Below are 24455 nucleotides of genomic sequence, written 5' to 3'. Positions count from 1 at the left end.
CCACTACACCACCCCTATAAACCACTCTTGACAACGTAAACACGTTCTCATATTGTTCATTAAAGCTTATATGGGGTACTGTTAGAGATCAAGTAAGCTAGTGTGCCTGCATTTACAGTAACGTTAGATAGCGTTTTCCTTCAAGTCAGTCTAATATTCGTTTAAAAAATCTGTTTGAATGTCCGCCGCGATATTTTGTCATTTTATCAGTCAAGCAAGGGGTTTAATTTCCCGTGCCTTACACGCATTCAGTTGTGTATTACTTTTCCGTGTTCACAACAAATCCTTCCAATATAAAAGTCTTCTCTGTAGACAGACTCACTCATAAAGACAGTCTTTGATGACATCTAGAGGCGAAATAATGTAACTGTTCAAGGTCAGGGACTATTTCTTCAAGCTGAAGGAAGGCTTTACAATTTTGGGGGATTTAATATTTGTATTGTGTGTAACTGTTTTATAACAGCATGAAGTACTCTAGTACTTATCTTAATAATTCACGCGGCGGTTACTCCGCTTCGGGTTGTTCCTAACAACGCCCTTCACTGAACTAGGTCTACATACTTTAAGCGGGCTATTAGAAAAGTGTTGTGTGTTAAATTGTTTATTAAAAATACTAAATGCTAAGAATTCAAAATGTGAATGAACAATTTGGTGCATTTTATCCTTGTAAACCCATTTTTGTTTTCTTCTATTTAGGTTATACTAGGTCTTGCTAAAGCCTAGTTCTAAATTTTTTATTAAAAAAAAGTTATAAAAGAGAGTAATCTAAGACAATATAGTATGAGTATTAAAAGTGTTTAAATTAAGGGTAATTAGTTATGGTAAAATATAAAAAAACTTAATTGACTGAAATAAAGATGCCTGGTGAAATTAGATAGGTTGTCAACTCATATCTAATACTGTAATCCTGAGTTTGTTCAATTTACCATCATGGTAAATTGAACTGAGCTAAAATGAACAGTTATACTTATACAGAAAACATAAACTGTAACAAGTATCACTCAATGCATTCACGTTATGCCTTCTTTATGAAAAGATACATTTTGTTTACGTTTTATGTCTGAATATGATCTATAATGGGTAAACTTAAAGTCAAAATTTGAAGTAAATCAAGTTCTAAGTCAGGTTACTAGTTTAATAGCGTAAGCTTCTGTTATTGTACGTCACACGCATCACACACATGACCAGCGTCGGCCAATTGTGAGCCTACGTGTGACGTAGCTCTACGCAATCACACTACGTTAACTGACTACAGGCCCATGGAGAAGGAAGTGAATAGTTGAAATAAAGTCGTTATTTTTGTTGTTTTTTTGCGCACAAAAGTGTTCTCGTCGTTTGATAAAGTTAAGATTGAGCCCCTGTAGTCACTTGGACTATTTTAACGATGTCTTTAATGACTTTGAGGACAGCAAGAGCCAGTCCCTCAAGAAGCCTATGGACTGTATGCAGGAGTGATCTTAATATCTTAATTTGTGTTGCGAAGATGAACGAAGGTCTTACGGGGTTGGAACAACATGAGGGTGAGTAAATACTGACAGAATTTTCATTTTTGGGTGAACTAACCCTTTAAAGGCTTTAGGCATTAATTCCCGTCATGGCTCATAAAGACTACAAATTTTGAAATTAAAAGTTAAACCATGAAACAGTTTAACAGAGACTAGAAAAGACAAAATGCTCTTGAAGCCCATAAACATGAAGCCAGCAATGAAACGACACTCGAGTAATTTTCCATTTTTATTTTCTTTATTTAGATTTACATAATCCACTTGACTTTCCTGTCTGCTGTGAGAAATGTGACGTTTGTGCCCTGTACAGTCCAGTCCCTCGCGTGTACTCTGAGGGAAGGAAGTGAGTGCAGGAGGGAAGGAATGACGCGGGAATGAGAGAGTAAAGCGCCGAGGTGGGGTTACAGTGGGAGACGTGTCGTTCAGCGGTTTATAACTTGTCCAGGAAGTTGTCGAGTGCCGGCATGCCCTCTTTCAGGCCCTTGCGCTTGCGTGTCTCGGCGACGATCTGGAAAGGCTTGGACGCGGCGTCTTTGGGGTCGCCGGGCAGAATCTGCCAGTGGTCGAACACACACTGAGGGAACGCCTGACCGCCGGTGTTGGAGCGCAGATCCGCTGTGAAACCTACACACACACAGAACATTAGTGTTACTCACATTTACAATGAAACAGGCGTTTTTATATTAATAAAATGTGACTCAAGTCGTTAAATAGTGCTCAATAAACTGCATTTTGATAATGTCCGAGCGAAAAATAAATACTCTCGTACATTTCATGTCTTTTTTGATAACATGGTTCAACAAGTAGCTGTGCCCTCTCACAAGCTGTTGTGACGACCATATAAATGTGATGTCAGAACCAATGGTGGGTCACTCAGAAAATAACAGGCCAATCAGAACAGAGGCTCATGAATATCAAGTAAACGTGCCAAAATTGACAAAATTTCTTGGTAAACATATTTTAAGATGGTTTTTGGTACTTTTACCGCAAATATATAATCTTAAAGAAATCAATCTGAAATAAAACTTCAGAAAGTTGTACAATATGGGACCTTTAATTAAATCCGACTAAATAGTGGTCACTTAAAAATCTACTTCGAATACAATGCTTTTGTCTGATTAAAAGAAAAATTGGACCAGTGATTGAAAGCTGATTGGACCGGTAAAAATCCGCTAATATATCGTAAACCCAGAAGACTAGACAGAAGGCTAGAATCAGATTGGTTACTCACCGAAAGACTCGTTGACGGGAAGGAAGGCCTTGACGATGAACATGGGCGTTCCCATGACCTGAGACTCCTCGAACACGTGACCTCGCTTTCTGTTCAACACGCCGTAGATGCCGCCGACCACTTGCTCCGGGCACTGAGAGAGAGATGCGGGTGAGAAACATTAAAACACTACACTTAATGTAAAAAGCAGAATATTTGTGGGGCCTGATAAAATTATAATTTAATATTCAAAGTGAATGTCCAGGAACAATCGTCCCTCAATACAGCACTAGATCTGAATGTGTTCATGTCTGTGGAGGTCTCAGATAATAGTGGTAGGGGTTATCCATCACTTCATCAGAGTGGTGCATGATTTCTCCTCATAGACCAGACAGGACATCAACAGGGTTCCCACACCTCGGCTAACTTCAAACTTGACCCCTTAGCGGTCACCCCCATTTTTGAGAATGGGGGTTAAAATGCACTATTCAAACTTAAATGGTTGTAATTTAAGTATGCTTTGGAATATATACCCAAGTTTGGTCTTGTTTTAAAGAAAACATCCAGCAGATTATTGCTGAAATGAAAACGCTTAAAAAAAAAATGAAAGTATGAAAACGTTATGGAAGTTTAAATTGACAGTAAATCAAATATACTGTACTATAATGAAGAGTTCAGATGCAAAAGCCTCTAAATGCCATTTGAAATTTTCTTCTTTAATGATGATTTGTATCAAACTTGTATATTTAAGTTCAGTAATTTCACTTAAATGGAAATGATAATTATCTATTAATTGTTATTTAAGTGAAATTACTGAACTTAAATATACAAGTTTGATAAAAATCATCATTAAAGATGAAAATTTCAAATGGCATTTAGAGGCTTTTGCATCTGAACTCTTCATATTTTTTTTTATATAAAATATATATTTTACAAATATTTTTTACTCTAAAATCAAAGCCATAAATCTAATCAAGTTTTGTTCCAAATTTGAAGTTGATATCACATAAATTGAAGTTCCCATGAGATTTTGTTTAGGTGTAGTACCAAAAATAGCCACCGGGTGCCATTGAATTCCATTGAATTTAGTGTTATACATTCTGCCTTAACAAATTAATAAATTTCTGTCCAAATATTAATTTTGTCACAAAATTTGGAACCTTGAGACTTAGACCTTTCTGACAATGTGTTTTGTCAAGATTAGAAAAGGTTTATCATAAATTATGAAATATAATGATGCCCAAAAGGACCGGCTGTATCTATGCATGTTTATTTTTTAAAAACTTTCCAGGGTCTTGAAAATTTGTCAAGTTGAAAAAATAAATAAGGATTTCAAGGACCCGTGGGAACCCTGATAAACCTAAGCTATATAAAAAGTCTCATTGTAGCAGGTGTCCGCTCACCTGAATCTCCACCAGGTAGACGGGCTCCATGAGTCTGGGCTCGGCGGTGATCTGACAGGCGTACAGAACCCTGCGGGCCGTGGGGATGATCTGGCCTCCGCCGCGGTGGATGGCGTCCGTGTGGAGAGTCACGTCGTGGATGTCGAAGCGCACGCCGCGCATGTTCTCCTCGCACAGCACACCCTGAGGAGAGACACAAGACCGTGAGCATGCGCCGACAAACACTCATATTCAGCAAATAAAGCTGAACATCAGGAACAGGAAAGTAAAAAAAAAAAAGTCTTAAACCATTAGCATTAATATTAGAGCCCGACTGATAAAGGATTTTGAAGGCCGATACCGATACAAATATTTTTGGGTTTTAAAATCCGATATATATATTTTTTTTAATTAAATATTGTTGGATTTCACACACGTGTAAAAGAAAAGCTAACTTTTCTGCACAAGATACTAGGGGTGTGCAAAAAAATCGATTCACATTTGAATCGCGATTCAATCTTTACCGATTCAGAATCGATTCATAGAATTCCAAAAATCGATTCATAGGCTATATTTTTTTAATGGCGTGCAGGGGCCGAGTGGCAATCGGGTAAGTCGGGACTTTTACCGGTGGTCCGGTAGTGTTTCTATGGTTTCAAAGCTGCGAGGGCCGGTCTGATAAATAGTTATTGCAAGTTCTTGCCGCCCGCTGGTCAAACTGTGCAGCCACTCTGCTCAACCCGTAAATAAATGCATCGATCCGCAGATCTTATGTTTGAGTTCTGTAGATCTTTTGCCAAGCGTGTCAGAGGTGACGGGTTCTAAACCGCACTCGTATAGTTTTTTCTATCTCTCTCATCAAAACCGAATATGTTCATCACGTTTGTGTGCATTTTATTTTGTGATTTCACCGGAGTCTCCACAACGGCGATAGATTGAAGCGCGCGTCCGAGAGAAGACTGCGCGAGCCACAGAGAACACTGTATTATATTCATGACACTGATCGCAGCGGACACGAGCGCTCAGCTTGATTTCAAAAACAACAGGTCTCTTATTTAATAGCTAACTAAATGAATGCTCTGCTAGTTAACTGGAGATACCCGCAAATTACAGCGCCTATGAACGACTTCACTGGATCTAAACAAATCAATCTAACCATAGATGTTACCAGTAGCGGTGGCTTTTTTAAATCTATTTAAAATATTTTCGCAAGGGTTCTATGAAATTAGTAGCCTAGCCTATATATTTTTAGGGAGTTCAATGTGCCCAGTCGAGTTCATTTCAACAGTCAACCTGGTAGCTGAAGTAGGCCTACTCCTTAAACCACATTTAGCATAATTGTTTGTTTGATCTGACTACAGCACTTTAAAGCTAAATGTAAAAGCTTTTTATTTAAGTTTTATTTTAAACTTCAATTAAATGTATTTAAAAGCTGGCCAAAGCTTGGCACTTTGCACATTTTAGTTGCAAAAGTTTTTATTTTTGTATGAAGACGTATAAAGTAATATCAAACTTTTCTTTTAAATTATGTCTACTGCAATCAATCACATAGGAAAAAGTAAACTACATTTATGTAGACCTGCGAATCGTTTTTTGAATCGAGAATCGTTTTTGAATCGAAAATCGAGACAAAAAATCGGTATCGAATCGTGACATTTTCTGAATCGTGCACCCCTACAAGATACGTTTGATACTTTTTCTCTATGTCTAAATGTTCACTCCTCGCAAGTATAACTTACATTTTACAATGCAGGGACTGTAACTAGAGATATTCTAGTTATAAAAACAGTAATCATTACTTTATTTAGGCAGAAAAAGTTCATTGTGGTTTCCAAGCTCATTAATGTTAACGTTAGCGGTCTTCCACTGATGATAGTGGCATTAGCTAGCTTTGTGGTTAGCTAGTCTATGATGCAATAGATAACGTCATGCTGCAAATTGTAAAACATACATTTTCAATATAACAGACCAAGGAGAGATGATTGAAGTGCGTTTCGTCCGTTTTTATTTTATTTTTTAAAATATTCATTTATCGGTCATTATAACTGCCGATACCGATATTATGGAAAATGCCTAATATCGGCCGGCTCTAATTAATATTACATTTATAATTAGGGGTGTAATTATATCACAATATAAAAAAGATTGACTAATTTTATGCAAGGCTCAGCTTTCTGTATAAAGTATTCACCCAAATAGTAACCTCTCGCTCTCCATTCCTCAAACTTAGTGTCAAAGACATCGTCTTTTCATGTCTAAACCAAATCTTCTGAAGTGACACGAAGGCTATATGATATATAATATTAATACAATGTTGAATATAATGTAGAACACAGTAGGGGAATATTTGTGGGTCCTGATGCAATAATAAAAACTTTTATTTTCGCTAAAACATACTGCGATAGCATCATTTTAAGTTAAGTATCACAATTTTGTACCGCGACACCCCTAATTATAAAATGTAAACCCGAGATTTCACTCTCCATTTAACGTCCATTTCTCAAACTTAAATCCAAAGACCGTAGCATCGTAAAAGACTTGAATTTGGATTAGACCCGATTATGAGACAAAGACTTAATATATTACTGTTGGCTTGTATTGAATCGTAACGAATGCATCATGACATCTCTAAATATAATAAAATATTCAAAACGGAACAATCGTCCCTCAATACAGCACTCGATCTGAGTGTGTTCATGTCTGTGGTGGTCTCAGATAATAGTGGTAGGGGTTATCCATCACTTCATCAGAGTGGTGCATGATTTCTCATCATTGACCAGCCAGGACATCAACAGACCCGTTAATAACCCAAACCTCATTAATTCGGTCCATCTCACCTCTTTAGTGGCCCACTGGAAGCCAGCAACAACGCTGTCCTTGATCTCGTTCAGGTACTGCACTCCCTTGGTCACGTCCACCAGCATATTGGGTCCGGTCCCGTCGGGTCCGAAGCACCAGATCTTACGGGCCTCTGTGACCTCCCACTCGTATTTGTCGGCCAGATAACGGGCTCGGGTCTTGAGCTCCTGACGGGACGACACGTCACCCTTGTCGATGTCTTCGGCGAGACCGTCTGGGAACGGCCTGGCCTTCATGTAGAGACGGTTGTGTTTGTTGGGGGACTTGGACAAGCACATCTGGTCGGATTCTGCACTGACCGTCTCCCTGTATGACACGACGGGGTCCGATTTCTGTTGGGGAGCCAGATCGACAGGTTATAGGTTACGTCAGGGTAGTTGCTTTTAACCCTCAGGTGCTCTTCGTGTCGGAGTCACACTTGTTATCTTCCCGGTCAAAACACCTAAAAATTTAATTTCCTCCATCCCAGTAAAACCAATGGCATTTATTTTTGTTCTATAATATTTATTCTTTGTAATTTAGTATTTTGAGACAATTAGATTGAATTTATTAATATTTATGCAATATTTATTGTCTATTTTTGCCATGGAAAAATATATATATTTTTCTATATATACATTATTTTTTTTTCAAAAAATTATTAATGCAGTACTTTTAGTTTAATATAGAAAAAAAAGAAAATTAGCACCATCTGGTTACAGTATAGAGGAAAAGCGCAGAATCATGGTGTAACCACTAGATGGCATGTACAGCTCTCTATGGAGAAGCATGCGAATTCCCCAGCTGTTTATGAACACATTTTTTTTTTTTGGTGGATTTGAATACACAGTTGAAACAATATCAAAAACGATTTTTTATTAAATTTTTTTTTTAAAAATAAATAAATAAAAATGTGTGATTTTTTTGTGTTTTGTCAATTTCCCATTCATTTCCTATGGGGGTCATTTTTGACCAAAGACCACAAGTGTGACTATTTTTTTTCCGACCATTTAGCATGCTCAGATCATGACCTCAATTTTTTTTTGTGTTCACATACCCAACGCCATAAAAGTCACCAAGTTTCATAACATTTCGATAAAGCTGTGATTTTTAAAATGTCAAAACAGAAATTTTTTCGGTCAGAAATGACCGAAGAGCACCTGAGGGTTAAATCTACTGCAAAAAGAGGTTCACAGACTGATTGTAATATGACAGATACACCAAACACTTCATTTTTCTGGGTCCATCTTACAAAACAAGTTTTACATCACTAAAGAAACTGTAAATTTGCTTAATATGGGCACTTTAAAGGTAGTCTGCTAGAATACACTTACATGATTTAAAGATCAAAAGACATTTTTATAAACTGCTTTTCACCCTCGTACGTTTACACAACGATTTGCTTCGAATAGACATGTTTTTTCTTTCAATTCTCCACTTTTTTTTACCAGATGGTGCAATTCTCTCAGGTTTGGCCTATAAAGCAAATGCTCGTTTTATTCACGTTTTCTGCTTCTGCATATTCGAGCGAATTATGCAGCTATAATTTTGCGCGGGTGTGTTGCTATGGATGCCAAGAGTGTGGTTAGTGAGTAATAAATTGTGTGTGTGTGTAATATTGAAGAGAAAACCTACAGCAAATCACAACTGAGTTTTGCTGGCATCTAATGGGGAAAATGTGGTACTGCATCCAAACCAAATCTTACTGAAAGCTCATTTTTTGAAACATTAAATCCAAATTTCGAACACAACTGATTTAGATTCATGGCTTTGATTTTTTTAGAGTTCAATATAATCCATAAAATATTTTTTTTTTATAAAATGTTTATAAATCATTTTTATAAACTTAAATTTCATTTTAAACTTAAATTTCAAGTTCATTTTCATAAACTTTACTTCAACAAGGGTCTTAAAAAGCTTCAAGCTTCATTAGCACAGGCATTTTTGTCCTCTATGGACCCGTGTCACTTTAAATTGTCGCACAAGTCGTCGTTCGAGCACAAACCTTCAGTGGAATGCAAGCATGGTCCTCCTCCAGATCTTTAAGGCAGATTTCCAGGTGAAGTTCTCCAGCGCCAGCGATGATGTGCTCTCCGGACTCCTCGATGATGCACTGCACCATGGGGTCGGACTTGGCCAGACGTTTGAGTCCCTCCACTAGTTTGGGCAGGTCAGCAGGGTTCTTGGCCTCCACCGCCACTCGGACCACAGGGCTGACGCTGAACTTCATCACACGCATGTTGTGGGCCTGCTCGTAGGTCGTGATGGTCCCGGTCTTCACCAGATACTGGTCCACGCCAACCAGACCCACGATGTTACCGCATGGCACGTCTTCAATGGGCTCAACGTAACGCCCCATCATCAAAATGGTCCTGGAATTGACATTCAGGGTCAAAGAGGAGGAACACTTTTTTAATACCTGGTTTAAGAGTTCATCAGAAATTCTGGCAGTGAATATATACGGCTAAAACCAAAAATGCCAAATATTATATAAAGCTGTGTTATTTATTTTATATAAAGCTGTGTTATTTATTTTATATAAAGCCGTGTTAACTATTTTTCGGTTAACAAAAAACTAGCTGGGCAATGATTATTCACATCCAAAATAAGTGTGTTTACATGCATGTGTACTGGATATGTAAATACACATGCATGTATACATTTAGGAAAAATGTGATGCATGTAAAATATAACTTATGCATACAGTATATGCATGCACATATTTCTTAAATGTATAAACGTGTGCATTTATATTAGAGCCCGACCGATAAAGGATTTTGAAGGTCGATACCGATACAAATATTTGGTGGTTTTAAAATCCGATATATCGGCCAATATTTTTATTTATTTTTTTTTTTCCCAGAAACACGCAACAAAACATTAACAGATTTCCCTAACATTAGTTATTTGTAGTTTATGAGTTTTAACTAAAATAATATGATAATGCATTTTAAAGAAACTTGTTTCTTTTATTGTCACAACATCAAAATATAATAAAGTTCTGATAAATAAAATAATAATTAGTCCCTACATTGCCTTATAAGCTAACCAAATGTTTGGCGCGTTATACACGAGTGTTGCCAACAGGGACGGTGTAGAGCGCCCTCTGGTGGACAAACTATACAACTCCAACACTCATGACATGCTTCAAGCGTGTTTCGTCCGTTTTTCATTTTATTTTTGAAATATTAATTTATCGGCCATTATAACTGCCGATACCGATATTATGGAAAATCCCTAATATCGGCCTGGCTCTAATTTATATATACACAAAATTATTATACATAGTACACACATTATTTAATGCACTTTTGGATGTGATTAGTTGTCCAGTCCTACTAAAAACCTCACTAGTGTCAATGCATGTTTAGCGCTACAGACCTCTGGATGGGTTTCAGGTAAAGATCCTCCTTTTTCCCAGGGGTGAAGTTTGGTCCCATGATCCTCACTTTCAGCCCGGTGGACACGACACCAGAGAACACACGGCCGAAAGCGTAGAAACGGCCCTTATCGGTGGTCGGCACCATCTTTGAGATGTACATCATGAGGGGACCCTTCGGGTCGCAGTTCTTGACACCTGTGGAGAACAAAATCAGACATGTAAGAGATCGTCAAAGGCTAACGGTGCATTAAAAGTATTGTAAATGCACAACGTTGAAGCAAAGAAGCACCCGACATAATAGTTTAATGCACACCTAGCTCTAGATTCTCCCACTCATACCATGGTTAATTACAAGCATTGACCAGTTAAAGCGGTTATTAATGTTTGTAGCACAATATTTGACCGGAAGGGTACAAATTATGTTTATTTTCATCAGTTACGGCTCATTAGATATGGATAATTTTCCCGGCTTTAGATCAGACACTGATTGAGTAGTGCGCAAGATATTCGTTTAAACAAATAGCATTCATTTCAATTAATTATCGAGAGAGATTCATGATAGTGATGCATCTTTCTACTAATAGCGTGCTCAAAACAAAGCAGTGCACTAACATAGAATGAGGATTAAACGTTATTCTGATTGGCTAAAACATGCTTTAAAATGGTTTAGAGCAGAGCCCGACCGATAAATGGTTTTGAAGGCCGATACCGATACAAATATTTTTGGGTTTTAAAATCCGATATGTCGGCCGATATTTATTTTTTTCAGAAACGTGCAACACAACATTAACAGATTTCCCTAACATTAGTTATTTGTAGTTATTTATGAGTTTTAACTCAAATAATATGATAATGCATTTTAAAAAGCAACTTGTTTCTTTTATTGTCACAACAGAACAGACTGATGATAGTGGCATTAGCTAGCTTTGTGGTTAGCTAGTCTATGATGAGCCATAATTTAGCAATGGATAACATCTTACTGCAAATTGTAAAACATACATTTTCAATATAACAGGCTGAGGAGAGATGATGCCTCTCATTGCTATAACTGTCACACACTATTCAGTCACATTGTTAAAAGTTAAAAGGACAGTCAGTCAACTACACTGTAACAACATAACGTAACTATTACTAGCTAATTCCGCTTCACTCTCGGCTTATTTAACAGCAGCAAAACTGGACATGATAAGTCACAAATTTTGAGTTTAGAGAACTGATGGGGATGATCTTTTAATTGTTATTCAAGCAATGTACGTATCGTGACCAACTCAACGAGTGTTGCCAACAGGAACGGTGTAGAGCGCCCTCTGGTGGACAAACTATACAACTCCAACACTCATGACATGCTTCAAGCGTGTTTCGTCCGTTTTTCATTTTTTTTTTAAATATTAATTTATCGGCCATTATAACTGCCGATACCGATAGTTTGGAAAATCCCTAATATCGGCCGATAATATCGGTCTGCCGGTATATCGGTCTGGCTCTAGTTTAGAGTATTCAGATAAAACATGGTAATAATTAGGGCTGGGTAATAAATATCGATTTCTCAATATTAATCGATTCTCATTTTTACGAACCGATATCGATTCTTAAATCTCAAGAATCGATTAGTCATCCTGTTTCATTTGAATGAATGGATCATTGTATCGCGGCTGCGCTCATCCAAAAAAACGCTCTAGATAACTCTAGAGCGTCGCTCTAATAACTCGAGAGAGTTATTTATATATATATATATTTTGCTAAATATATACAACATATTACATATGCATTATAATCTAAATGTTCAATATTTAATGCATATTTGAATAAATCTGGCAAGTTGTTTGACAGCCACCATATACATTTTTATATTTTATATAATCTAATTATAAAAAATAAAAAAGTGTAATTTAAGTGTTTGTATAGCTATAAAACAGTTAATTATTACCTTCATATTAGGCTAATGAAGCATAGTAGGCTACAACTAGACTCCCATAGTTTATAGCATTAGTTAAGAGATTTGATTTCCTTGAGAAAATTTGCTATTTATTGTAACTGATATCCAAAATAATCAATATTGAATCGAAATCGAATCGAATTGTGAAATTTGTGTCAATACCCAGCCCTAGTAATAATAGTAAATAATTGCAACTAACTCTCAAACAAACCCTAACCCTATAAAGTACATGTAATTCCGTATCACTCAGTACTTAAATATACAATTACACTAACATTGACACCTTAAAATAAAGTGCACCCCAAAAATTATATACATTTTCCCCAGATGTGCAATTATAGGCACGTGCCTTCCATTCATATGCATAAATGCACTCAGCAGAGAAACGTATTAGTGAGGGTCATACCCATGGCAGCTTCATCATCTCCAGGTCCTTCGTAGAGCAGCTCGCAGCGGTACTTCTGGGCCGTGACGGGAGAGGGCAGGTGGATGGTGATCATCTGAAGCAGAGCTTCTCCCGCGGGCAGCCAGCGGCGCATCACGGCCTTCAGCAGCGGCTTGCCCTCCTTTTCCTTATCCTCGGAGTCCAGCTTGATGTCCAGCTTCTCGATCAGTTTGGCGGTGTCCTCCTTCTTGAAGTTCATGATGGCGTCGAACACCTGGAGGTTGAGGAAGTGAGGTATGATCACCAGAGTATCAAACAGATTTGAGGCTTGTTTGTAGGGTTGGGTAGCGAACTCTACACTTCAGTACGACCGAGTAACAATTCACATCAGTGTCAAATTTCAGGTACCTGGGCGCGAGACTATTAAAACACGAATCACGCATGTTGTGCATTCAGTGGCGCGGTCAATTTATTCAATTTATCACTCGCTGTGTTTTTCAGCCTCTGCCATCTCACTATATGAGAGCATGAATGTATTTCCAGAGCCGCTCCGTAAAACGCTGATGAACTTCTGTGATGTCATGTCATGTTATATCTATTATATCATGAACACACACAGAAACTCAAAAGGTCTTCACCACAACCAGTCAAAATAAAAGTTGGGTTAAACTTGATAATATATTACTGTTGTACATTACAGTAGAATTTAGATAATTTAATTACAACACTAATAATAAAAAACACATTTTTTTATTAAATAAATATCAAAAATATTTTTAAGGACTAATCAAACATTAAATTTTCTGATAAAATTAATACATCTGATAAAATTCAACATTCTAATAAAATTACAAATGTTGTAATTTTATCAGAATAAAGCTCAGCGTGTTCGACTAAAGTTTAAATTTCATATAAAAGATTGTGATATATAGAGCCTCAGGACATCATTATTTGTTTATGAAAATGTGGGGTCCCCTTCTTTCCCAAATTGAGAAAGTAATATAAAAAGTGAGGTTTTTATATACATATAAGGAAACTATTCCTTCTATGTCCTTTACCTCTGTGTAAACTTACTAGTCCTGTAAGCCTAAACATCGTTTATTTATTGTCTTCTGAGATCTAACTTGCTATGTGTAATTGTTATTTACTTTCCCTTTTATCTGTGCTATTCTATTTTTTATTTATTTATTATTATTATTTAATTTATTTATCATTATTATTATTGTTTTTTTCTGGGAGGGGGGGTGCATTAAGCTGGGATAAAGGGGTGAAAAAAGAAATGAAATGTCATTGTTAACACTGATGTTTTTGACTGATGTTCATGTTCAATAAAAAAAAAAAAAAAAAAAAGGATCAATTAAATTAATGTTTTGTCTTCATTTGATTACTAGAATATGAATAAAAACCACCATTTTACTATTAAAAAAAAATAAAATCTAAATGTTTTCCACACGTTTTGTGAATTTTCAAGCATCACAGACAAGAACCAAAGCAACTCTGGCATATTGTCAATAACACTTCTATAAATGACTACGTTTCTTCACAGTTATTGTGGTAAACATGCCTAAACAACCAAAAGAAGCTACTGGCACTGAATACAGTACCCAATCGTACCTCCTTGTTCAGTTAGCAAACAGATTTATACCTTGAAGATCGGGTCCAGGATGAGCTGGGCGAAGGTGCGGGGCAGCTTCTTCCCATCAGGACTGGTGGCGGACTTGCTGAATTTACCATTGGCCGGGTCAAAGTACCTGGAAGAGAAGTAGAAAATTAGTAACATGCAACAACTGAATTTAATAAGCACGAGTAATTTATAAGTTACAAGGTTTTTTTTTTTAGCAAGATGTATTAATCATATCTAATGTTACAAAAGATTCTATATATTAAAATATATTTATATACATGTATATAAAAAGTTCGTTTGAACTTTCCATTTATCAAAAACAAATTAATCATTGATAATTATAAGTTTCTTGAGCAGCAAGTCAGCGTATTATACAAACCTGATGAAGGATCATGTGACACTGAAGACGGCAGTAATGATGCTGTACATTCAGCTTTGATCACAAGAATAAATTACAGTTTACTATATAGTCACATAGTAAACTTAAAATTGCAATGTCATGATATTGTTTTGATTTTTTTTTTTTTAATCTAATGAACAGCATTGCTGAGCATTAGAGAACTTTTGACGATTATTCAATAAAATATTTATGGGTAATTTTGTTATTTTTATCCTCGTGAACCTCACCTGTCACCCCAGAGTTTCTTCATCATGTCCTCCACTTTCTTACAGCGTTCAGCTGGGCTCAGCTGACCTTCCCCTTTAGCAGCGAACTTGGCCACGTACATCTCAGCAAACTGCTTCAGGGTGAAGGCCCAGCCGTGCAGACCGGAGCCGAAACCCACAGTACCGACCACTGGATCGATCTGAGGAAACAAACACGGATCAGAAATCCTCATTCGATGTTGCTATTAAAAATCACGGTAACGCTTTACAATAAGGTTCCTTAGTTAACATGAACACTTAACCTTAGTTAATATTAATTTCAACATTTACTAATACATTAAAATCAAAAGTTGTATTTGTCAGGAAATGTACAGAAATGTACAGTCACAGTTCGCTAAAAAGTATTTAAACAATGTAATTTAACAGCTCATTGAACTAATGAATACTTGTTTGTTAAAGGATTATGAAATTTAAAGGTGCATGTTGATTCAGAGTTTGCGTTATACTTAAAAACAAAACAAAAGTATGATTAACTGATTTTATTAACTAACATAAAGGATTTTGAAGGCTGATAGAAATATTTTTGGGTTTTAAAATCCGATATATTTTTTTTATTAAATATTGTTGGATTTCACACACGTGTAAAAGAAAAGCGAACTTTTCTGCACAAGATCCGTTTGATACTTTTTCTCCATGTCTAAATGTTCACTCCTCGCAAGTATAACTTACATTTTACAATGCAGGGACTGTAACTAGAGATATGCTAGTTATAAATACAGTAATCATTACTTTATTTAGGCAGAAAAAGTTCATTGTGGTTTCCAAGCTCATTAATGTTAACGTTAGCGGTCTTCCACTGATGATAGTGGCATTAGCTAGCTTTGTGGTTAGCTAGTCTATGATGCAATAGATAACACCATACTGCAAATTGTAAAACATACATTTTCAATATAACAGGCCAAGGAGAGATGATTAAAGCGCGTTTCGTCCGTTTTTATTTTATTTTTTAAATATTAATTTATCGGCCATTATAACTACCGATATTATGGAAATTGTCTAATATCGGCCGGCCGATATATCGGTCTGCCTCTAATTGCTATTGCATAGTTAACACATTAACTAATGAACCTTATTGTAAAGAGTTACCAAAATCCGTAAAGGATCATCAGCGCGGGTCTCAGATATTGGGTTAGTAGGTGTTCGTCAGCTCATCAGAGTGGTGCATGATTTCTCCTCATTGACCGCTTTAGCAAAGGTTAAGTGAAGGAGTGCGTGTTCTCACCATGATGTTACCCATGGGTCCATTCTCGTCCTCTCCGTACGTGGAGATGATGACGTTCACGTTCTCCACGATGCGCTGGAAGGTTTGGTAAAGCTCCTCAGGCTCCAGCTGCAGCTCCAGCAGGGCCCGGTCCATCTTGTTCATCATCAGCACGGGCTTAATGCGCTCGGCGATGGCCTGTCTCAGCACCGTCTCGGTCTGCACACACACACCTGGGAGAAAAGCACACAGATTCAGCAACCGGCTCATTTTTGCAAAATGAAAGTCCAGGACTGCTTTGTGGTTTAAGGACAAGAATATCTTTGTCATCTTTCAAATTCTAAAAAAGGTAAATGGATAACCAAAAAATAAAAACGTATAAAGTGCAACAAAAGCAACAACTGTTGTAACTTTAACCATTAAAAGCATACGATAACAAAGATATTGCTTTCCTCGTTCAAAATGATTTTTTCTCTGATTATTATATGATTGAGCTGAAGAATGATAGGAATTATATACTTGGATATTAATATTAGGGACGCACGATATATCGGCATCGACCGATATATGTTCATTTTTAATGTTATCGTTATCGGCCTGGTAAGAAAATGTGGCCGATATATTAAAACCGATAAATAATGTATTATTCCCTTCAGCTGAGACTGTTGTTGAGCACTGTTTATGTTTTTGAATTTCTTGAAATATGATTGAAATCTCTTCAAAAAATGAAAATCTGTTTCGGGACAACATCTGTCATATCGGTTATAAATAGGGATGTCCCGATCCGATCCACGGCATCGGTATCGCGCCGATACCGGCCCAGAACGCTAGATCGGAGATCGGAGGGGAGAAACAAATATGAGCGATATCCAGTTTAGCGGCGCAGCCTGTCACGTGATGATTGTTGTGTTTACGCACACGCGCGCACTCTCGCTTTGCGCACGGATTCTAATGTAATCGGATGATTCCACCCACAAAAGCTGCATTTCAGTCTTTTCAGAAATTCATTGGCTATCAGAAAATAGCGTCATTTCATTCTCTATTGCAACTGGATAGATAAACTGTCACTCAAAGAGAAGTAGGTACCGATCTTCACCAGGCACGCTCGTTGGCTGTTGGAGTTTAGAAGACACCCCTAACACTCGCCGATTGGCTAAAATGACCTGTCAATCAATAGTTCATGGGTCAGCGGCCATTTTGACATTCTTTTTTCTCCAATGTTTACGTTTCAACTGAAGTTAGACGGATCATAGTGTTGTGCTACGTTCACACCGGACGCGAATCGCGCGTCAAATTCGCGCCTGACGCGTCTAGACGCTTGACCACTAGTGTATTCGCGTGTCAAGAGCGAAACTGGCGCGCGTAAAGTTTGAAGCGAAATTTACGCGCGTGACGCGCGTCAGAATCAAAATCCGTTGGCGGTCATTGTTTTTATGTCGACCGAGCATTCATCAAGAGAGTTACCGCTCTGTATTTACTCTGGATAGCAGAACAGCGGCGTGGGGATCATCGTCGCCGTATATTTGTGTCCACCGGACCCTTCGGAGCCGAACCGTTTGGCGAGTTTCACCATTTGCTCGCTCCAGGAGCTGCGCTGGATGACGGCCGCTGTCAGCGGTACTTTCGCCTGTCACGCGCCCAGTTTGATGACCTGTTGTCCCGCATCGGAGCGAGGATCACCCTCGCCCGGCCCCTCATCCATCTAATCTAGCTGTCATTTATTTTTGTTTTGATAATAAATAGAGCCAGCCTTCAAAAGTTATTAACCTGTCCTGTGATTTTTTTTCTCTCTCTCACGTCCAGACACGAATTTATGCACATATGTTGATTGTCTTTACAACATAATACTATTTCTAGATATGGAATGAATAACATTTAATACAAAATGAACATGTCTCCATATAGAAATAATGTTTTAAGTGATGAAACATTTGCTTTGTTGTGCATAATCCCACCATGCATTTAGTCATATTAACAAAATAATTTATTGAAGCATCCAGACACTTCACCACGTGAGCAAGCAGCTAGGCTCCTGATTGGTTAACGCGGCGCGAATTCACGCCAAAGTTCAGATTTTTCAACTCGGGCGGCAGACGCGAATTCGCGTCAAACGCGTGAATGCACAACGCTCAAACGCACAACGCTCAAACGCGTCAAAAGACGCGTATTCGCGTCTTCCGCGCCGCGCTCCACGCCTCATTCGCGCCGCAGGAATTTTTCTTGCATTGACTTAACATTGAAATCATTCGCGCCTGACGCCCTATTCGCGTCCGGTGTGAACGTAGCATTAGTGCGTCGAAGTTGTGATAGCGCTGTCGGCTAACGCAAAATGCTACTATTTACAGTCCATGGATGTTTATTCATATATACAATTGTTTTGGACTAAAAACTTCTTCAAATTGGATTGTATGGACGCTTTACAGTGAAACCAAACCATTTTTGTTGGAATGTGGACTAACAGATGGCTAATTGGTGAGTTTCTTCCAGTTTGTGTTGGTTTGTTTTGGCTGTTGGTGGTCTGACAAAGAGACAGATTGTGCCCGCTGTGTTGATTGTATCTTAAAATGGTTTACGTCGTTCGAATCACGAGTTTCTCAGCTTTCCAAAGATATGTATTATGTTTACTTTTGTGTTTGTTTTGTTTTGTCTTTCACAAAGTTAAACCTATAAACCACCCTGTGGGCCGTATACGGCACGTCGGACCACGAAAAAAAAATATCGGACTAATATCGGTATCGGCAAAAGCCAAAGGTGCGGCATCGGTATCGGAAGTGAAAAAGTGGTATCGGGACATCCCTAGTTATAAAACACTATAATGAGAACATCATTATAATTGTGCGCTTGGGACGTGGATTTAATTGTGAGACTTTTGTTTTTGTAATCAGGCTCTCAAAATTAGATAAAAATTTGGATTTAAGTTTATCGGCCGATATATCGGTATCGGCTTTCAAATATAAATAATTATCGGTTATCGGTATCAGCCAAAATTTTCATATCGGTGCATCCCTAATTTATATGAGCAATATCACACACATATCCATATGCGAAACGGCTCTATTATCAGACAATAAAATTAAACTAACTTTACATATATTGCCTTTCAATAATTCAAGCGTTTTTCATGTAGCTTTTCATAAATATGGCTGTTTTCAAGCTTTAAAACAACCTTGTACGATCCCTTGTATGAATTCAGATTCTTTCATTTAATGCCATGTCAGCATTCAAAGCTGTTTACATGGCAAAAATACAAATATCTTAAAAAGCAAGACATAAACAAGATTTTTTTAATTAACATGATAAATCCAAAAGTTTCAGGCATAATCTTATTGAATATGTCCTTAAGTGATCAATTCTTTTTAAGACCGAGTTTGGTGCTACGCATCAATGACGGTATGATGCACAGTAAACATGACACTTACCAGAGACGCAGTCCACCACAACAAGGGCTCCATCTGTGACGCGCAGGGCGGCCGTGACCTCCGAGGAGAAGTCCACGTGGCCGGGAGAGTCGATCAGGTTGATGAGGAAACCCAACCCATCCTTACACTGCTTAATGAAGGCCAAGTCATTCTCGCTCAGCTCGTAGTACAGGGAGATGGCGCTGTTGAAGAGCACAACACAACATGATCTTTGCACATCAGCATTAGACACTCGACTGCTTTTGTTTCTGTGCTAGTGAGCATGTCACAGGTAACTGGTTTGGGTTATGTTAGTCATGACAGGGAGTAGGGCACAGGGTTGGTTCTCTCATGCATGAGGGCAAAGTACCTGCCACGTCACATCTTTATGGTATTGGATCCCACTCTGGGATAAAATTAAATATTTGTGCAGTTCCCAGGTTATCACAACCACTCCCTACAATATCATTTGTAGTCATGACATGGATGATGGTTTGATTGCATTGCAATATTAAAGCTCAGTTATGTTTAGGTTTAGTTATGCATGATTATCTTTTTATCAATTTAATATACTAGCTTGAAATGTTAAAATGCCCTGAAATTTCAAGGTTTAGAAATGCATGATAATGTTCTGCATTTAATTTATAGGCTTGCAATATTAAAAATCCCCTGACGTTTCCATGTTTAGTTATGCAAGATGATATCTATATGCATTTAATTTACAGGCTTGAAATGCATTTGATTTACAGGCTTTCAATATTAAAATTCTCTGATATTTCCAGGTTTAGTGATGCATGCTAACGTTTATATGCATTTAGCAGTCTTTTATTTAAAGGCTTGAAATATTAAAATATCCTAATATTTCCAGATTTATTTATGCATGATGATGTTTCTATACATTTAAATTACAGGCCTGAAATGTTACATTTTATATATATATATATATATATATAAAATTTAAAAAAAAAATTCGGGCTTCCAATATTAAAATTGCCCAATTTTTTCCAGGTTTGGTTATACATGCTAATGTTTCTATGCATTTTATTTACAGCCTCGAAATATTAAAATTCCCTAATATTTCCAGGTTTGGTCATGCATGCTTATGTTTCTATGTATTTTATTTACAGCCTCAAAATATTAATATTCCCTAATATTTCCAGGTTTTGTTATGCATGCTTATGTTTATATGCATTTAATTGCATTTTATTTACAGCCTCGAATTATTAAAATTCCCTGATATTTCCAGGATTGATTATGCATGCTAATGTTTTAATGCATTTTATTTACAGCCTCAAAATATTAAAATTCCCTGATAGTTCCATGTTTGGTTATGCATGCTAATGTTTATATGCATTTAATTGCATTTTATTTACAGCCTCGAATTATTAAAATTCCCTAATATTTCCATGTTTGGTCATGCATGCTTATGTTTCTATGCATTTTATTTACAGCCTCAAAATATTAAAATTCCCTGATATTTCCATGTTTGGTTATGCATGCTAATGTTTATATGCATTTTATTTACAGCCTCGAAATATTAAAATTCCCTGATATTTCCAGGTTTGGTTATGCATGCTTATGTTTCAATGCATTTTACTTACATGCACGAAATATAAAAATTCCCTGATATTTCCAGGTTTGGTGATGAATGCTAATGTTTATATGCATTTAATTGCATTTTATTTAAAGGCTTGCAATCTTCAAATTCTTACGTGGATTTGATGGTGATGCAGCGCTCTTGCTCATCTTTGCGAGTGTCAGTGAAGCGGGTCTCTCCGGCGCGGGCGGAAGCGATGATCCCAGCCTTGGACACCAGAGAGTCGGTCAGTGTGGATTTCCCGTGGTCTACGTGCGCAATCACGGACATGTTACGGATGTTGGACTTCTTGTCCATGATGGCACGGATCTGGTCGACTGTAAAGTTCACCTGGAAGACAGCAGTGAGATGAAATGAAAGTTGGAAGAACATCCATCGCTCCAAACATGATACGAGCAAGGGGTGGAAAAGGATTGCAGGTGATCCATGAAAGTTATAGTCGTATTCACTGCAAAATTTAACCATCAAGAGTTGAGAAAAAAAACGTATGTTGTCAGTTTCTTCAATGACAGCACACACCTAATATTCCTACAATGGTCTGTGTCATTAATATTAATAAGACAACAAAATACAGCTTTGACAAAGATTAAACTATGTTCAATTTCTACAGTGAACAAATGAAGAGTTCAGATACAAAAGCCTCTAAATGCCATTTGAAATTTTCTTCTTTAATGATGATTTTTATCAAACTTGTATATTTAAGTTCAGTAATTTCACTTAAATAACAATTAATAGGTAATCATCATTGCCATTTAAGTGAAATCACAGAACTTAAATATACAAGCTTGATAAAAATTATCATTCTAGAAGAAAATTTCAAATGGCACTTAAAGGCTTTTGCATCTGAACTCTTCAAATAATTATTTTATAATTAGGCTAATTTATTAACTTCTGTACCTGAATACTGTTTGTTAATTAGTATTCATCTCTGCATGTAATTTGTGTATTTGTTCATATTTTATTACTGACTGCTCACTTGTTTTAAATAATGTGTGAACTTCATCAGTTCGGCTAATAGTTTTTGATGAGAGAGTTTTAAGTAAATTAAAATCAAAGTTATGTCAACTTGACCAGTTCAAAAACTCCAAATGAATCTTGAATGGCAAGAACAAAGGCACGAAAGTCCCAGGTTAACACTTAATCTCTAACATTATTGATTTATATTACAATTCTTATTTACTGTTAGTTATTTATTGCTGGTCTTATGATTTATCCAAGCGTTATTTGTGCAATAGCAGTGGCCTTTTGAGCTGTGCAATAAGACACCCATCTACTCCGTTTCTGCCATTCATTTATTTAACGCGTTTTGGATATGAAGTATACACTAAATTTACCTAAGGGGACAATAAAGTATACTGTATTGTGCATGTACATATACACAAATACAGTAGTTGACAATACATTTGTTTTAGGACAACTTTGATTCACTTTTTTGATCCACTTTAAATGCTAACCCAATGTGTGCATTTAATATATAGTGTGTATTTATGTTTCATTCATACACATGCATGTACATTAAGAACTCAAATAGTGTGCTACCCAAATTTAAATATCAAACGTGTCACGTTCAATATAAATCACGTGTCAGGTGCATATATCAGAACCTGTCAAAAGTATAACGTTAATAAACTGCAATTTAAGCAGTTTTTTTTGTTGTTGTTGTTTCTTTATTTACTGCGGGGTTATATTACACGCAATTGCGAATAAATGAACCTCCATAAATATGAATCTCTTTGCGCCCTTTCTCCCGGAAGCTGTTGCGCAAACAATAGGCGGCCATGTGCTTGATGATGATGTGGCCACGCTGATAAACCCGCACATGCGGGACACGCACTGGTGACGTCACTGTGCCCATGTGACTGCGGAATGCCGGTGCGCGTGCGGCCAGTCGGAACACTCCCGACACCTGCCGTTAGACCAACCGGCAAAGTGGATAAAACCACACACGGAAAACACAAGAACCAGGAGTAGAAATACCATATGAAGATAGAGAATTACAGAAAGGGCCACCAGCGAGTTGTAAATGAGATTTTCCTCAATCACGCGATTCTTTTTATATTTTCCACAATACGTGGCATCGTGAGCTAACGGCTAACAACCCGGTCTGACAGAACAGGGAAAACCAAACTAAACGACTCAAAATTATACAATAAGGCCGTGATTCGAGTCATTTCGATGAGAATGTAATACACTATTTATTACACAGTTACAAAACAACGACAAATAATACGCAAAGTGTTTTAATAAATGAGTCATGCCGCAAAACAACCGCTGCCATTTTGTTTTGTGGAAAACAACTGGCCGGCCTTTTCCCTTTAACATCTAGCCGAAAATCCCGTTAAACTCAAAAATGACGAATTTAACACCTGAATCGGCTCTCCGCGCAACGGTATCTAATCAAACAATATGATTAATACGCACCATTTTGGCAGATGGTTCTTGATTCACTCAGCACTGATATTGGAACAGAGAGCACGCTGCCTTCCGCTGGTGGGGACAGGCAGGGGAGAAGGACGCGTCACGCGCCGCGCGCGCTTATATCCAGATGACGCGTTCATCTGAGCGTCATGACGCAGAGACAACGCTGAAATATATAGCTCCGCCTAGTGTCACACAGTAAAATTATATGAAATACATCATTTATCAGTTAAATGGCATGGCTGAAATAAAGATTTTTTTTTAAAATATAAATAATTAAAATATATTAATAAATGCCTCATCCACATATAAGTGCTTAAATATGACACTAGTTGTGCAATATTTAAGTAAATAAATAACTAAATAAATGCCACATCCATACAGATGCTTAAATATGACGCTGGTTGTACGATATTTAAGTAAGTAAGTAAATACATAAATAAATGCCATATCCATGACGCTATTTGTACAATATTTAAGTACTGTAAGTAAATAAATAAATACTACATCCATGAATATCTAAATGTTTGAATATGACGCTAGTTGTGCGATATATATGTAAATAAATAAATGCCACATTCATGCATATTAAATGGGACGTTAGTTGTATAATAAATAAATAAATGCCATATCCATGAATGTAAAAATGTCAAAATATAACAAATAAATATTAATATTTAAATAATTAAATAGCTGTAAAATAAATACATACAAAATAAACGCTATCAATTTTCAGTTTCCTTAACATTTTGTGTCTTTTGCATTACTTTTATGTTACTCTTTAATTAATCAATTTATTCATTCGTATTTTAATTCTTTACTTGTGAAACAAGCACTTTGTAAAAAAATTCAGAAATATTTTGAGGCGGAACCTATTTCTCTCACAGATCTCACCCGAGCAACATTAAAGACA

General features: G+C 37.0%; 1 protein-coding gene across 1 annotated transcript; it reads right to left on the bottom strand.

Moving 5' to 3' along the window:
• Positions 1-1721: 1721 nt before the first annotated feature.
• eef2b (eukaryotic translation elongation factor 2b) lies at positions 1722-23681 on the bottom strand. Its single transcript, XM_089131595.1, has 13 exons — positions 23546-23681; positions 21240-21454; positions 19549-19730; positions 16151-16362; positions 14890-15068; positions 14284-14389; positions 12660-12912; positions 10317-10512; positions 8941-9307; positions 6935-7288; positions 4119-4301; positions 2737-2869; positions 1722-2129 (listed from the first exon to the last, which is right to left on the bottom strand). The coding sequence occupies exons 1-13, from the start codon at positions 23546-23548 to the stop codon at positions 1936-1938; spliced, it is 2577 nt and encodes an 858-aa protein (XP_088987721.1). The 5' UTR covers positions 23549-23681; the 3' UTR covers positions 1722-1935.
• Between the last annotated feature and the right edge of the window lie 774 nt (positions 23682-24455).

Source organism: Pimephales promelas, chromosome 5, assembly GCF_988280905.1.
Source record: "Pimephales promelas chromosome 5, fPimPro1.hap1.1, whole genome shotgun sequence".
Lineage (NCBI taxonomy): Eukaryota > Metazoa > Chordata > Actinopteri > Cypriniformes > Leuciscidae > Pimephales > Pimephales promelas.
This window is presented reverse-complemented; position numbering and strand designations above follow the sequence as displayed.

Bases quoted from the DNA above. Each gene is read 5' to 3' on its own strand.
- eef2b (XM_089131595.1), bottom strand. The intron at 15,069-16,150 runs GTGAGAACACGC...TTGTTTCCTCAG, and splicing joins GACCCATGGGTAACATCATG to ATCGATCCAGTGGTCGGTAC. The intron at 10,513-12,659 runs GTATGACCCTCA...TGTTCTCCACAG, and splicing joins AGATGATGAAGCTGCCATGG to GTGTCAAGAACTGCGACCCG.